Raw genomic sequence first — 16,173 nt, forward strand, 5'->3', positions numbered from 1 at the left:
AATATTAATTGTGTGTGTGTGCATAATTGTGTGTGTGCATATACACATTTGTTTGATTTTTTTTTTATTATATTGGAATAACGCTTTTATATATATAGATATATAACTTATAAGTAGAGTAAGATGGTATTGTGTGGTGATAACAGCCAGGGAGGCAGAGGTATGTAAAGTGCTCTGATCACGCCTAGGGCATTTACGGTAAGTCTGCTTTTTGGTGATTTTTTTTTTCTTTTCCTGATGTGTTTTTGCAACCTTTTAATTGGACAGTGCTTTGTTGGGAACTGATTGCAGCAGGTTCCACTTCAAAAAAAGTGTCAGACACCTTTTTTTCCACCACTTTTAAAAACTTCTTAAAAACCTGTGATTGTAGGAATGTGCACGTGAGTATCCGCAGGTGTAAAATCCACTGCATATTTCTGTAGCATCGTTTGGAAAATCCGCAGCAGAAATTGACCTGTGCTGCAGATTAGCAAAGAGTCGAGTCTGCAGTGAAGTCCTGCAGTAGAAATTGATGCGCTGCTGATTTGGAAAATTGTGAGATTACCTTATTTTTCGTAAATCACCTTGTGTAAGTCGGCAGTATGACGGCTCGTTAAGAGGAAGTTCCAGACTAACAGAATAAAGCGCCTTTTTACTTTACTGTCTTTTGCATTGTGTGTAGTCATTGTGGTCATACAGTCCTGGGATCACATCCTTCTTTATATGGGAATCCAGTCCGTTGTGACATCTGCTTTAACCCTTGCATTACAGATGACTTTGCGAACCTGCTGCTCGCTGAGGCTCTGCTGGAGCTCTCTTTAAGGGAGAACGTTGCCAAACTCAAATTCTCCATTCCATTAATGGAAAGCAAGGAGCCAAAACTGCATCAAGCCAAGAAGTATCTAACAGGCATACTAAACAGAGGCAAATTACCAGTAAGTATGATATACAGTAATCCCCCTCCGGCTGTGATTTTTACTAGTGAGCGTCGTGCATGTCTTTTTAGCGAAATTGTCTCATTTTCAGCATTATGTCCCAATTTCCTCGGCCAGGAGAGGTGTAAATGAACGTTCCTCTGCACATTGTCCTTAGCTGTTCTGTTTTCCGCGGCTTGGTGAAGGGGGTGTATGATTGGGAAGCACATGAGTCAGGGCATAGGGCGTAGCCTGGACAAGACGTATGTACATTTCACAAGGCATAGAGTGTTATGTGATGCTGAATCGTGTGCCCCATAGTTATTTTTTTTTTTTTTATTGACACTTGATCATATAAAACTCCTTTTCATGATCTCGAATCTGCTTGCTCTGGGGTTGCCATGGAAACATGGTTCACTGCGCATTTAACTTTGATGTGGTCTTTGGTAATAAACTAGCTGAAAAAAGCCAAAGGGTAAAAGAGTTAAACAGGCTGTCCAGTGAAAGCAATTCATGGTTTGTCCATGGGATAGGTGATAACTTACTGACTGGTGGAGGTCTGACTGCTGCGACCCACACTGATCGGCAGATCGTCGGGGGGGCATTTTTACAGTCATTACAAAGTGGAGCAACAGATCCGATGCCTTACCGATTCTCCATTCATTCTCTATGGGGCTGCTGGAAAAACCATAGCGCAGCAATTGTCAGGCCCTTGGAGAATGAACGGAGCAGTGTTCAGGCATGCACACAGCCGCTCCATTCTAACGGGGATAAATGTTCCCCGTTCTGTTGATTAGTGAAAGTCCCAGGAGTCAGACCCCCACTAATAAATTAGTTATCACCTTAATAAGTGTTAATTGTCTGACTGACAACGCCCGAAGTCTCACTACATAGAGGATGTGAGTCTTGTAAGAGGAGGCAAAGCTGGAGGGGAATAGAGCTGGAGTGACAGAGGCTTCAGATCTATACACATTTGCAAAACCATTCAAAAGCTGGTTTCTCAGGGATGGAGGAACGGACTGGCCACGTAAAGGTATTGCTAGATGTAACGCAAGTGAGTGTGTACCTACTACGCCACGGGCCGGGCTTAGAGGCGTAACTAAACGACTACCTGGTTTTAGCTAAAACTTATGGTGGTGAGAATGGACATGGCCACAGGTAGCCGCCAGGTGTCACGCCCGGGCAGTCCCCGGACCTGCAGCAGTTGACCCACAGGTCAGAGCAGGTATACCGAGTACAGGAGGGTGAGACAAAGGCATAGTGAGACGGTGAGTGGTCAGGCCACCCAGCACAGGTTCACTTTGTAAGCCGGGGTCAGAAGTGGAAAGATCAGAATAGATGAGTAGACAAGCCAGGTTGATAATAAATGAGACTAAACTGAGCAGGAAGCTAGAGACAAATGCAACTAAAACCTAAGCTCAGGCAAAGGCGAGGAGGGAGAAGCTGCCTAATATGTCCATTGCCTGGCCAGGTAATTAGCTGGGGAAGACAAATCCTGCAGGACTCAGCATTGTTAAATTCCTGCAGGATCTGGCATACCTACCTATAGCCAGGTGGAGACAGCAGGGATATGCAGCAGAGTTTGGAAGTGCTGCATGAGGACTCAGCGCAGCGGCCTGACACAGGGAGGAGCGGCTATAAAGGTACAGATGATTGGCCTCGGGGAGACCAAAACATCCAACACCGCGGAGACACCATCACGTGTTTCTCAACGCAGTGATTCCAGAACACTGCCCCCATCCCTTATGGGAAATATGCAGATGCATATGCAGGGAGGAGCGGAGCAGTGAACGCAGTGAGTAGGGCGATGCTATAAAGAGTCGCTGGCGTGACACTGGACTTGTCTTTCAGAGAGCTACATCCACATATAAATAGTTTGGGGGTGAAATCCTGCCGATAGATTCCCTTGATTGGCCATCAATATTGTAATCCAAGAAAAGCCCTTTATTCCCCAGCTTCTGTCATCAGTACCTCTAAATGTCAAGAACTGCCCCTCTTTCCGCATAAGTTAACCCCACATTGTAAGCCCCCTGGTTCAGTGGTTTGGACAGCACCAGGTCTCCCAGAAGAAGCTGGATCATGGGCTTCCTTCTATTGCATTCTTATGGATAGGGGTTTTTCTCAGGCTTTTTTTGGTAAAGATGAATAAGTGCTTATTTGTGGCTCGTAGGCTGAAGTCTTACAGCTGCATTAGTATTTTCTGACTGTGTGGGTGTAAGTTTATTTATTTTAGAAAATGGTTTAAATATAGTATTTATTTTTTATATGCTTTCTATCCGGGGCTGATATCAGATTGAATAACGGCAGATCTGGAAGCTTAGGAGATCTTACAATATTGCCGTCTTTTTGCACCTGAACATGTTAAAATGCATCGTTTCATCGACTATTAGTCTGCAGTCTCTTACATTTTCCAGATGCTGCCAACGTTAAAGGAGTAAATGTAATCGTTAACTCCTTTCACATAATTCCAGCCACACCAACATGACTACCATGTTAGGAAATAGTAAAGTTAGGATTCTTATCACTCTGTCTTCCTAAAGCCCCTTCGTACAAATAAAATTAAAGTCTGCGAAACTTACTGGACCATCTGGCCGACGTGTATGGAGGCCTCCCGACTCTTCCCCAGCAGATGATGGACATAAGTATCTGACAGCAGCGTGTTTCCCCTCTGTGTGCAGAACACATGATGTTGAGTGTGAATATGCATGGATGGTGGGGGAGATAGCTGAACGCTCAACTTTCTGATGTGTATGTCCAACTTTAGGCCGGGGTCACACTACCGTAGAATACGGACGAGTGCTGTGTGAGAAAACATCGCATAGCACTTGGACCAGTGTTAATTTATGGGGCAGCTCACATCACCGTATTTTTTCTCAGGCATATTCGCAAGTTGTGATTTTACGTGTATATCGCTCAAGTCTCGCCAATGCAAGTCTATGGGTGCGAGAAAAACTCAGACACAACACGGATCATCTGTGTAGCTTGCGAAAAATACTCACACATTTTTCTCATTTCAGCCCATTGAGCCATTAAGTTCAATGGGGAAAATCAGTGAGAAATATAAAGCCATACACATGTCATACACATCATCATATTGCAAACGTATTACACACAGATCACCATATGGAGAACACTTGTGCCTCTCTCAGCAGGCAGACTCGGACCGATTCTCCATACGTTTAGTGTGACGCCGGCCTTAGGCAGGTACTACATGCTGACATGTGTCGCGTGACAGCAAATCTTTGAAATGCCAAGCCACAAACACATTTATGCAACTTATCTGAGTGAGCTGTGATTTTGCTGTAGAAAAAATAGTCAAGTTGTAGATAAGTCACCCAGAAGTTGCATGAGACTTGTTTTGAAGCCTATGGCAAGTGTGTCGTGTGAGACTTGTACTGAAGCCTATGGCAAGTGTGTCGTATGTGACTTGTACTGAAGCCTATAGCAGGTGTGTCCTGTGCGACTTGTACTGAAGCCTATAGCAGGTGTGTCCTGTGCGACTTGTACTGAAGCCTATGGCAGGTGTGTCCTGTGCGACTTGTACTGAAGCCTATGGCAGGTGTGTCATGTGTGACTTGTATTGAAGCCTATGGCAGGTGTGTCCTGTGTGACTTGTATTGAAGCCTATGGCAGGTGTGTCCTGTGTGACTTGTATTGAAGCCTATGGCAAGTGTGTCGTGTGTGACTTGTATTGAAGCCTATGGCAGGTGTGTCCTGTGCGACTTGTACTGAAGCCTATGGCAGGTGTGTCCTGTGCGACTTGTATTGAAGCCTATGGCAAGTGTGTCGTGTGTGACTTGTATTGAAGCCTATGGCAAGTGTGTCGTGTGTGACTTGTATTGAAGCCTATGGCAAGTGTGTCGTGTGCGACTTGTATTGAAGCCTATGGCAAGTGTGTCGTGTGTGACTTGTATTGAAGCCTATGGCGAGTGTGTCGTGTGCGACTTGTACTGAAGCCTATGGCAGGGGTGTCATGTGTGACTTGTATTGAAGCCTATGGCAACTGTGTCGTGTGAGACTTGTACTGAAGCCTATGGCAAGTGTGACATGTGCGACTTGTACTGAAGCCTATGGCAAGTGTGTTGTGTGTGACTTGTATTGAAGCCTATGGCAAGTGTGTCGTGTGTGACTTATATTGAAGCCTATGGCAAGTGTGTCATGTGTGACCAGCGACTGAAAATCTTACACATTTGGAAAACATGTTGCAATGTGTCACTGCGACTTCAATGTGATGTGACATACTGTATGTCACTGTGTAGTCCTAGCTGAAGTCAATACTTGGCATCTCAATGCCTTGTGGTCCACTAGTCACTTCCTCCTCACAGGTGTCCTTCACTGCTGGACCACATATCCCCCATATCTTGCGTTGCGCAGGCGTGTACTATGGAGGACAGAGAATGAATTTCAATCCAATATTGCAGCCAGCATGCAGCCAGCGGGTAAGGAAAGGGTGAATCAAACACCCGCCTCTATGGCTGAAAATTGTTCCCTCCAAATTCAGGTGACAGAGTCCCTTTAACATTGTTCTGTACCTCCATATTACCGCCTTTGTTATTTCTAGACCCGTCCACTTGAGCTTGATTACCGAACTAGACAAGTCACTGCTTCCCACAAGATCAACATACTCTTCTCCTGCTGCGAGATTATTCTATTCGAAAGATTTGTTTTTAATGAACAGGAAAAAGCTTTGGATAACTGGGATACATGGAAAACCAACTAAATCAGAAGTACCCTAGATTTGTATTTCCTGTCTTTCCTGTCGTTATACTCAATAACCTATTCTGTCCCACAGCCTCACAACTTAACAGAAGCGCTCTTGATACTGGGGAAGTTGCATTACTGTGAAGGATCTTACCGGGATGCCATCAGTATGTATGCCAGATCGGGATTTGAACATCTGTCCCTAGATGACGAGCCCCTTTACAAGATGAGACTTTTCGCTGAAGCTTTTGTTATCAAAGGTAAAACGTGTGCGTATACTGTAGAAGAGTCGTTCTATTATATGGATTCTTAGGCCAAAAAGTATTGTGACTTCTCCCATGTTGAATGTTGTCGTGGATGTCAAATTTAAAGACCCTCCATCACACCATTGCAGAAGTACACCCCTAGATAAGCCACGTTCCCACCATGAGCTTTTGGTGAGTATTATTATTATTATTATTATTAATTATTATAGCGCCATTTATTCCTTGGCGCATTACATGTGAGTATTTGCTGTTGCAGATTTTCTGCACCCATTAAGTAAAATAGGTTTCTTACATTTTTTTCCCTAAAATACGCAGTGTAAAAAACGCACCAAAAACTCATGTTGGGAACGTAGCCTCAAGGGTATGTCCACGTGCACCAGATTGACCTGCTGTGCAGACTTTTAAATCTGCAGCATGTCAATTTATGCTGCTGATTTGTTGTGTATATTCCCCAATGAAGAAGTCAAAATCTGTAAAAAAAAAATAAAAATCTAATTTTTGCACAGTTTGCCGCAGATTACCTGCAACATCCACAATTCCAGAATTAAATAAATCACGTAAGCCAAAATATTAGGACATGGAAAATATTCTATGAAATACTATATATATATATATATATATATATATATATATATATGTGTGTGTATATATATATATATTTATTTATAATAATGCTCCAGATCCTTAAGAAAATCTAGACAATGTATCGTGACTACGCCATTGAGCACTTCTCCATGGCTTACTTTGTATTTCCTGTAGAAATTTTCTGCAGCAAATATGGCCCATGTGAACATATCCTAAGGCTGTGTGCCCCCAATGAGTGTTTGGTGAGTTTTTAATGCTGCGTATTTTAGCCGTGTCACAGCGTCTTCCGGTTCCAGCAAAGTGGATGGAATGTATAGAAATGTCATGCCCATTGAATTTTTATTTTTTTAATACTCAGCGTAAATTGACTTGCGATGCGTGTTTCCGCAACATGTCAATTTCTCTTGTAAATGCGTTTTATGTGTGGAATTTCTCCATAAAATTGCATTTAGATGCGCAGGTAAAAATGCACGTGCACATTTAGTGCGTTTGTTTAGCTGCTATATCGTGCTAAAAGAGCATGTAATCCGCACATGACTGTATCAATAAAGTTTTGATAAAGCCGAATACCAGGAAGTATCAAAAACAAAGCAGCTTTAATTAATACATGATACATCAGAAAGAGACATGAAAACACAGCGTCAAAAAATAAAAAGGCATGTGAAAAAAGGAAGTAACCTAATAATAATAATAATAACTAACAAATTAAAGGTGCACTGTGTAACGCTTTAGTATGCAAATATGGAATATATGAAATTGGAATTACATTCCTGCTCAAGAAAATAGGTTAAAATGAAGATGCTTGGCTCATGAATTGGCCAATTCATGTGTGCCCAACAGCCATGACAAGGCGACCTTTTTTTTACTGGGAACCCATCCTAAAATATGATACCTCTCCTGGGCTTAGTAGCCTACATTTATATTGGTAGGTAGGAGTCCATGAGTTTTATCGCCTAAGGCTACTTTCACACTAACGTCGGAGGTTCCGACGCTAGCAGTGAATTCGCCGCACAACGGGGGCAGTGGATGCATTTTTCCAGCGCATCCGCTGCCCCATTGTAAGGTGCGGGGAGGTGGGGGCGGAGTTCCGGCCGTGCATGCGCGGTCGGAAAAAGCGGTCCGTCGGCAGCAAAAAACGTTACATGTAACGTTTTTTGCTCCCGGCGGTCCGCCACAATACGGCGCAACCGTCGCACGACGGTTGCAACGTGTGTCAAACAACTTTGCAGGATGCGTTTTTTCCCATAAACGACGCATTGCGACGTATTGCAAAAACCGCTAGTGTGAAAGTAGCCTAATTTATGACCTGCTCAGTCTGTGCGGAGCAGATCTCTGGGCTCAGGGTTATATATACTCCATTATTAATGTCTATTATTTCGGGGGGTATTTTTTACCTATTGTACCATGTATGGGACTTTCAGATGTTTTGCCTGAGATAAGGAGTCGTCTAATGGTTAAATAATTCTTAGTCTACGTTCACATGACTTACATTTTTTGTCCATGACAAATCACACATGGACGGCACTAGGACCAATGTCACGTGTAAGGGTCTTCTGTTTGTCGGTTGCAATTCACCTACTCAAGTCTATGTATGCGCAAAAAAAATGGGATCCCATGAGCCTCAACCATACATTCCAGATTTTACCTAGAAATCTTTATTTGATCATGTACACTTTAAAATGTTGATGTATAAAAATACACGGACAGCACACGGATGGCAATATGACTTAATCAAGAAAACGCAGACTTTTTTTTACCCTTGTGTGAATATAGCCTTACTGAAATATATCACGTCAGCAATCAAATTATTAAAGGGGTTATCCAGGGCTAGCTGCTTGTTCTGCCCCATGATGATCTGTTCCTGCTCAGAGGAGTCACAGGTGATTTCACGTCGACCGAGCAGTTCCTTCTCTTCCGCTGTGCCCTGTTGATGGGGCATCACTGCTGTCGTCATGCTGATTGACAGCCAGCTCAGCCTAACACAGCAGGGAGTTAGCTATCAATCAGCATGACATCGGCAGTGACACCCCGTCAGCAAAGCAGAAATGAAGAGAAGGAGCTGCTGCAAAGAAAACCGGAGAATCTCCACCTGAAGCGGAACACATCGTCGTACTAAGTTCTTCGCTCGATTGCAAAACAAGTCCCCTTTAAACATAACATTCCTCTATGTTGTTACTCTTGTTAAGGCACCACTCTCACACACCGTCTGTTTTTTTTTGGCCCCCTAATGTGTCGGTGAGAAGAAGCCACTTCTAGATCGCTGATTCTTGTCTGGCCTTCACAATGGAGAAATCCCTCCACCGCCGGCACAAGCTGATCCCAGTGGTCAGATTGAGCTACTGAGCATGTGTGACCACCAGCGATAGGAGCATTAGGTGGACACTTTTAAGAGGAAACCAAAAGAACAGCAGGGGGCGCCATAATAAGTAATATCTAAACACAGGAGGATTTTTTTGGATGAAATGGGTGCCGCATAGGCACAGCTGTGACTCCTTTTCTGCAAAATTGCTGTGTCCACGTAATTAGCTTACAGTGCCCATTCTCTGTTCTTTAAGACACTTATTATTTATTACAGTTCAGCAAATATTTAATATTGTAATGAATAATATACAGTTTTCCAGTCTGCCTGTTGTACCTCTTACATCTAGGGGGTATAAATCAATCCTGATGAACACAGGGGGGCTCTGCTCCTTACAGGCCAGAGCTCTGCTAACTGTGCATCCATTATATGACCCTACATGTACATAGTGAATGACAGCAAGCAGAGATCTTGACAAAGGGGAGAAATTAATATAGAAGGTATACGGTAAAAAATGTGAAACTTTTCATGATACAAAGAACTATACGACAACTATAAGACCCCTGTTATAATCTTTCCCTTCATCTCCAGCCGCTGCATCGCTGGGGGCTAAAGGTACATCTGGGGTCTGGAGGGGGCTGGCGTTTTCGCCTTAATGCTAAGACCATAAGGGTTAAACTGTTGGTTGTGTAACGAAAGAACATTCACAAAGTTTAATAAAGTCTAACAATATATCACAAAGTGACAGACGCCCTTACACCCAGTGTGAAGTTCTGCAACATCAGACATTGCATTCTCCTTACAGCACATGTGCGCCCTGGTTATCACCATGGGAGACTTTTCACATTTTTTTTTTGTTTTTGACTTTTAGATTGCTGTGGATTTTGAAAAATATTTAATACTATATATTCAGATTAGACACACATATGCAAACTATACAAAGCATATACATTACGCACACATGTTACACACCTATATAAAATGCACACATACACACAACACATTTACATACACCACATTATCCAAATATACAAGCGTCTTTGCAAATTTCATAGCTATACCATCCATAACATCTTACATAACCATGTAGTTTTTTTTGTAGGCACCATTTTCTCATACACATATTAAGCATCACATTTATATTAACTTTTATTATGGCTTGATTGGAAAATTATCAGAAAGAAAAATCTATTTTTATTTACGCCATTTAATGGCACTGGTCTTGGTGTTTAGACAAAGTAAATTATCTCATACGGAAGAGTACAGCCTGTGGCTCACTGTTAGAGTTTTTGCCTTTCCAACCAACTTTGTGAGTTTGGAATCTCTGAAATCTCTTGTGCACACGATTGATTTTCTCGTTTGAGTGGTCCCCTTGATTTTCGTGTATAGCACTCGAACCTATGATATTCTATGGGGCTGTCTACATGTCCGATTTTTTTATTTTTTTTCTTGTACAGAACGGTCTGTGGAAAAAAAATCGGACCACACTCTCGGATGACATCCGAGTGCTACGAAGTTTATTTTGCCATAAATAACTTTATAGGTCTTTTTCTAAGAGGGTTCTTTGGAGAATTGATCTGTGTCCCTTTATGAGAGTTCTGCCAGCTGCCCATGTTTTCCTGACATGCGAGTACGGTCCGATTTTAAGAAAAAGAGATTTAAAGGCGTTGTCCACTACCAGGACAACCTCTTCTTGATCAAAATCTTTTGCATTAATAAAATATTAAAGCCTATACTCCCCTCCCGTGCTGACGCCGTTACCGTGGTCTCGGAACCCTGTCTCCTGTGCGGTTGTTGTGACACGACGCTGGCGCCCAATCAGTGCTGGCATCATTGACTCCGCCTTCAGACAAATCGAACAGGAAGAGGAAGTCAGGGCTGTGGGTGAACCCTCACTTCCTCTTCCTGCTCAATTCGACAGAAGGCAGAGTCAGTGATGTCCAGCACTGATTGGGCGCCAGTGTCACATGTCACAACAACAGCACAGGAGACAGGGTGCCAAGACCGCGGTAACGGTGCCGGCACGGGAGGGGAGTATAGGCTTTATTATTTTATCGGGCCCAAGCGAGGGGTGTGAGAAGAAGTTGTCCAAGTACCACACAACTTCTTTAATAACTAAAGGCTTCCACTAAGCACGGTACCGTAGTTCTTATCTACCTGTTGAGGCTGCACTGGTGACATTAGTTTGACAGTGTACATCACCGCTGCAGCTAATCACTGTTCTCAGCAGCTGTGCCGATGTAGACGGCAGAAGCCTCCAAGCTCAGTGATTGACTGCAGCGGTAATGTGGTCTGTTGACTTCATATGACATCACTTTTGCAGCCAAAACACAGAGATGGGAACAGCAGTGGGGAGCTTGCACTGAACCCGGGAGGGTAAGTACTACCTGTATTTGTGTTTTTTACTACTCTCCGATTATTTGGGGACCACTTTTCACAGTCAGATGCCGAAGGGTCTCCCATGGTGTACAGCTGAACCGCCTTCGGGACTATATTTTCAACATGACAGGTCCGCTGATAATTGGCACCTATTATATTATACCTGTGACTGCAGAGAATGTATATTACTTATATTTTCTTGTGATTTTAGGTGTAATTAGTCTTTATTAAAGATGCCAGGGTCGATGCTTGACGCTCTAAATCTTAACTGTCTTCTGTCTTCTTTTTCTTTGCTTCTCTGGGAATTGTGCTGCTGTCAGATGTTCCACGTGGTGCCTCCAAATCTGTGGGATCTGATTCTTTTGAGAATATCTCTAAAATCTTTCTCCCTATCTGCTCTTCACTCTCTACCGCATCTACCCTGTGACTTCTCTCATCACCAGAACTCATCGAATGGTACGTACTGACCACAGGAAATCCCGCACGTTCTTATGTAAAGTTGACTTTTACGTTGGTGTTTTAGTGAGCTGGACCTCTCGCCATGGGCCTCCTGGAATGGCATTAGGACATTTTATACTAATAAAGGGGTTACCCAACCTTTAAAAAATAGCAAATATTACAGAAAAATGAAAAAAACCCTACTCTCCAATCTTATGCCTATCCAGTGCTAAAGCGCCAGCGTTCTCTGGGCCTCAGCAATCATGTGCATGCCAAGAAGACTTTTGGCTGTGGCAGGGGAACGAATAATTCGCCTCTTGAACTGGGTAAAAAAATGCAGCAAAACTGGGAATATCGTTGTTTTTTCATCGCATTTTTGTTGATCTTCTTCCAGACGACTTCAGCACAACATTCATAAATCACCAGGTCCACTTATAAGAGTCTCAAGGGCCTTTTTATTGAACTTTAAGACCTTTTTCCTTTGCATTTTCCCTAGAGATTTCACTCAAGATATTCTGGGATCCACTACTGTGCAGTGTTTCGATTATTTTGATAATGCTGTATATAGCTGTTTTCATTGTGATTTGCTGTAGTATCTTATACTAAGCAAAATATTGTATAAAATAAAATTATATATATATATATATATATATATATATATATATATATATATATATATATACACAAAGAATCAAGATGTAGGCGCATCCACTCGATATTTCCAAACTGTTACAGGATGTTGTTGTAAAAAATATTTTTTATATGTGGAGCAGCCTACAAGAAATTGTGAAGGAACAATAAAAATACATATGAAAGCATACGTGTTTTGGCTATCCAGTCTTCATTTTAAAATAAAAAAAAAAAAAAAAACAGTTAGGCTAGGTTCACATTGCGTTAGTGCAATCTGTTTAGCGCATACGCTAACGGAATGCGCTAACGCAATGTACAAAAAGGGATCGCGTTTAGCGATCCCGCTAGCGCAGATGCCCGATCTGCGCTAGCGAGAACGGACCCAAAAAGGCTGCAAGCAGCGTTGGAGGTCCGTCAGAAAATAACGGGACATCGCTAACGCATGCCAAAAATGGCATACGTTAGCGATGCGTTGTTATATTGCAGTCAATGGGTGCGCTAAGGGACCCGTTACATTGCGTTAGTGGCGCTATGTAACGGATTCCGTTAGCGGACTGCCACTAATGCAATGTGAACCTAGCCTAAAGGATGATATATTCAATACCAAAAAGTCTCTAATAAAATGTAATAAAAAGCAAAAAGGATCCAAAACCTTCTGGGGTGTACTGATCTATTATAAATTCTAAATTCCTTTCCTTGTCTCTCTCTTGGTGATTTTTTTTATTACGATTGGTTGTAATGTAAAACAGTACAAATCCTCTCATCCCTTGGCATCACAGACTTGGCCCTTTCCTGGATCTCGTCATATCTGACAGACCGAACATTCAGTGTCTCCCTCCCCCACACCACCTCCTCACTTCGCCCCTTGTCAGTCGGTGTTCCTCAAGGCTCTGTTCTAGGACCCCTACTCTTCTCCATCTACACTTTCGGCCTGGGACAGCTCATAGAATCCCACGGTATGCAGTACCATCTCTACGCTGACGACACGCAGATCTACCTCTCCGGACCTGACCTCTCCTCCTTGCTTACCAAAATCCCGCACTGTCTGTCTGCCATTTCAGCCTTCTTTTCTGCTCGCTTTCTACAACTGAACATGGACAAAACAGAATTCATCATCTTTCCCCCATCTCACTCTACCCCTCCACCAGACCTATCCATCAATGTCAATGGCTGCTCACTATCCCCAGTCCCACACGCCCGGTGCCTCGGGGTGATCCTCGACTCTGCCCTCTCTTTCAAGCCACATATCCAAGCCCTTGCCTCCTCCTGTCGTCTCAAACTCAAAAATATTTCCCGGATCCGTGCTTTCCTTGACCGCAACACTGCAAAAACGCTAGTGCATGCCCTTATCATCTCCCGCCTCGACTACTGCAACCTCCTACTCTCTGGACTCCCCTCTAGCACTCTGGCACCACTCCAATCCATCCTACACTCTGCTGCCCGACTAATCCACCTGTCCCCCCGCTATTCCCCAGCCTCTCCCCTGTGTCAAGCCCTTCACTGGCTTCCTATCGCCCAGAGACTCCAGTTCAAAACCCTCACACTGACATACAAAGCCATCCACAACCTGTCTCCTCCATACATCTGTGACATGGTCTCCCGGTACCTACCTACACGCGACCTCCGATCCTCCCAAGACCTCCTTCTCTACTCCCCTCTCATCTCTTCTTCCCATAACCGCATCCAAGACTTCTCCCGTGCTTCCCCCATACTCTGGAACTCTCTACCCCAACACATCAGACTTGCGCCTACCATAGAAACCTTCAAAAAGAACCTGAAGACTCATCTCTTCCGACAAGCCTACAGCCTGCAGTGATCCTCAACCTACTGAACAGCCGCACAGCCAGCTCTTCCCTCTCCTAGTGTATCCTCACCCACCCCCTGCAGACTGTGAGCCCTCGCGGGCAGGGTCCTCCCTCCTTATGTACTCGTGTGCCTTGTTATCTGCTCATGTTTAATGTATTTGTCTATATTTGCCCCGTATTCACATGTAAAGCGCCATGGAATAAATGGCGCTATAAAAATGTATAATAATAATAATAATAATAATAACCCTCGTATTGGTAAAATGTGTTGGTGAACCTGAGTGACCGAGATACAGCTTACATATATTAATTGTTGCATTTCATATATACATGTTCGTTCCCACTGACTCCAAGCATATATTAAAAATGTTTCCATATTATATACCTTTTGATATGTCTCCATCGCTGTACTAAACCGCTGCAGATAGAGCTCGTCTTAGAAAGAAAAGAGGATATGCTTCAAGATAAATTTAAAGCCACTGAAATGAAATGCCCTCTGTTTGGGCTGAATAGCAGGATCGGCGGAGAGGTAATAGTTCACTGTCTCCAGACCGACCTTATGGTCAATGTTTGAATCCTACCGATCCTACCATTTAGCCCGAACAGAGGGTAGTTCTTTTAAGTGACTTGAAATTTATGCTGGAACATAACCTGTTTTCTTTCCAAGATGAGTTCTATCTGCAATGGTTTGGTACGGCGATGGGTACCTGGGTCACCCCACGTTTCGCTAATCTCTTTATGGGGAGATTCGAGTTCCTGTCGCTGATCATGTCTGATGTGCTGTTGGGCATATCATATATTACCGCCGTTATATCGACGACCTTTTCTTTATCTGGTGTGGTACAGATGTTGAGGCGGCCTCCTTCGTGGAAGAACATAATAACAATACATGGGGTTTATTATTTTCAGCTCATATTGCTTGGGACAGTATGGTCTTTCTGAACCTTGAACTGTATCACTCAGATCGATCCATATTGAGTAGAACACACTTTAAACCCTTGGATGTCAATGGGTACCTTGATTATTACAGTGCGCAGTTTGAAAAAAGATATCCTCAAAAAAACTTTTCCAGATGGCTTTTGAAAGAAATCTCATCTCCAGCAGGGGGATTGCCTTAATAATGAAAATAAAAATAAGTTGTTGGATCAAACTGATGGCTCTAAAGACGTGAAGAGATGGAGATACAGTTTTATTACTACATACAACAGGGGGAATCAATTGATTAGATAAATTTTGAATAAATAATGGGAAGAAAAGCGGAAAAGAATTGGGGAAATGATCATCCACACAAGGGGGTAACGAGGTTTAAAAAATGTTGCTGCCGCAAAATCATCGACCACGGGGCTAAACAATTAAAAGTACACAGGAATTATCAAGCAATTATAATAATAATAATAATAATTTTTATTTATATAGCGCCAACATATTCCGCAGCGCTTTACAAATTATAGAGGGGACTTGTACAGACAATAGACATTACAGCATAACAGAAATACAGTTCAAAACAGATACCAGGAGGAATGAGGGCCCTGCTGCTTGCAAGCTACAAACTATGAGGAAAAGGTGAGACACGAGAGGTGGATGGTAACAATTGCTTTAGTTATTCGGACCGGCCATAGTGTAAGGCTCGGGTGTTCATGTAAAGCTGCATGAACCAGTTATCAGCCTAAGTATGTAGCAGTACAGACACAGAGGGCTATTAACTGCATAAAGTGAATGAGAACATGATGCGAGGAACCTGATTGCCTATTTAAAAAATAAAAAATAAAAGCAATAGTTTTTTTTTTTTTTTTAAATAGGCCACACAGGGATCATTAGGTTAATACATTGAGGCGGTAGGCCAGTCTGAACAAATGAGTTTTTAGGGAACGCTTAAAACTGTGGGGATTGGGGATTAATCGTATTAACCTAGGTAGTGCATTCCAAAGAATCGGCGCAGCACGTGTAAAGTCTTGGAGACGGGAGTGGGAGGTTCTGATTATTGAGGATGCTAACCTGAGGTCATTAGCGGAGCGGAGGGCACGGGTAGGGTGGTAGACTGAGACCAGAGAGGAGATGTAGGGTGGTGCTGAGCCATGGAGTGCTTTGTGGATGAGGGTAGTAGTTTTGTACTGGATTCTGGAGTGGATGGGTAGCCAGTGTAATGACTGGCACAAGGTAGAGGCATCGGTGTAACG

General features: G+C 43.1%; 1 protein-coding gene across 1 annotated transcript in view; it reads left to right on the forward strand.

Annotated features, from left to right (window-relative positions):
• Positions 1-16,173, forward strand: part of TTC7A (tetratricopeptide repeat domain 7A) — a 405,643-nt gene that overhangs the window by 27,144 nt on the left and 362,326 nt on the right. The window contains exons 2-3 of the mRNA XM_069768639.1: positions 751-914; positions 5,686-5,854. Coding sequence (XP_069624740.1) covers positions 751-914; positions 5,686-5,854 — 333 coding nt within the window. The remainder of the gene's footprint in view (positions 1-750; positions 915-5,685; positions 5,855-16,173) is intronic.

The sequence above is a fragment of the Ranitomeya imitator genome, chromosome 5 (genome assembly GCF_032444005.1).
Source record: "Ranitomeya imitator isolate aRanImi1 chromosome 5, aRanImi1.pri, whole genome shotgun sequence".
NCBI classification, from domain to species: Eukaryota; Metazoa; Chordata; class Amphibia; order Anura; family Dendrobatidae; genus Ranitomeya; species Ranitomeya imitator.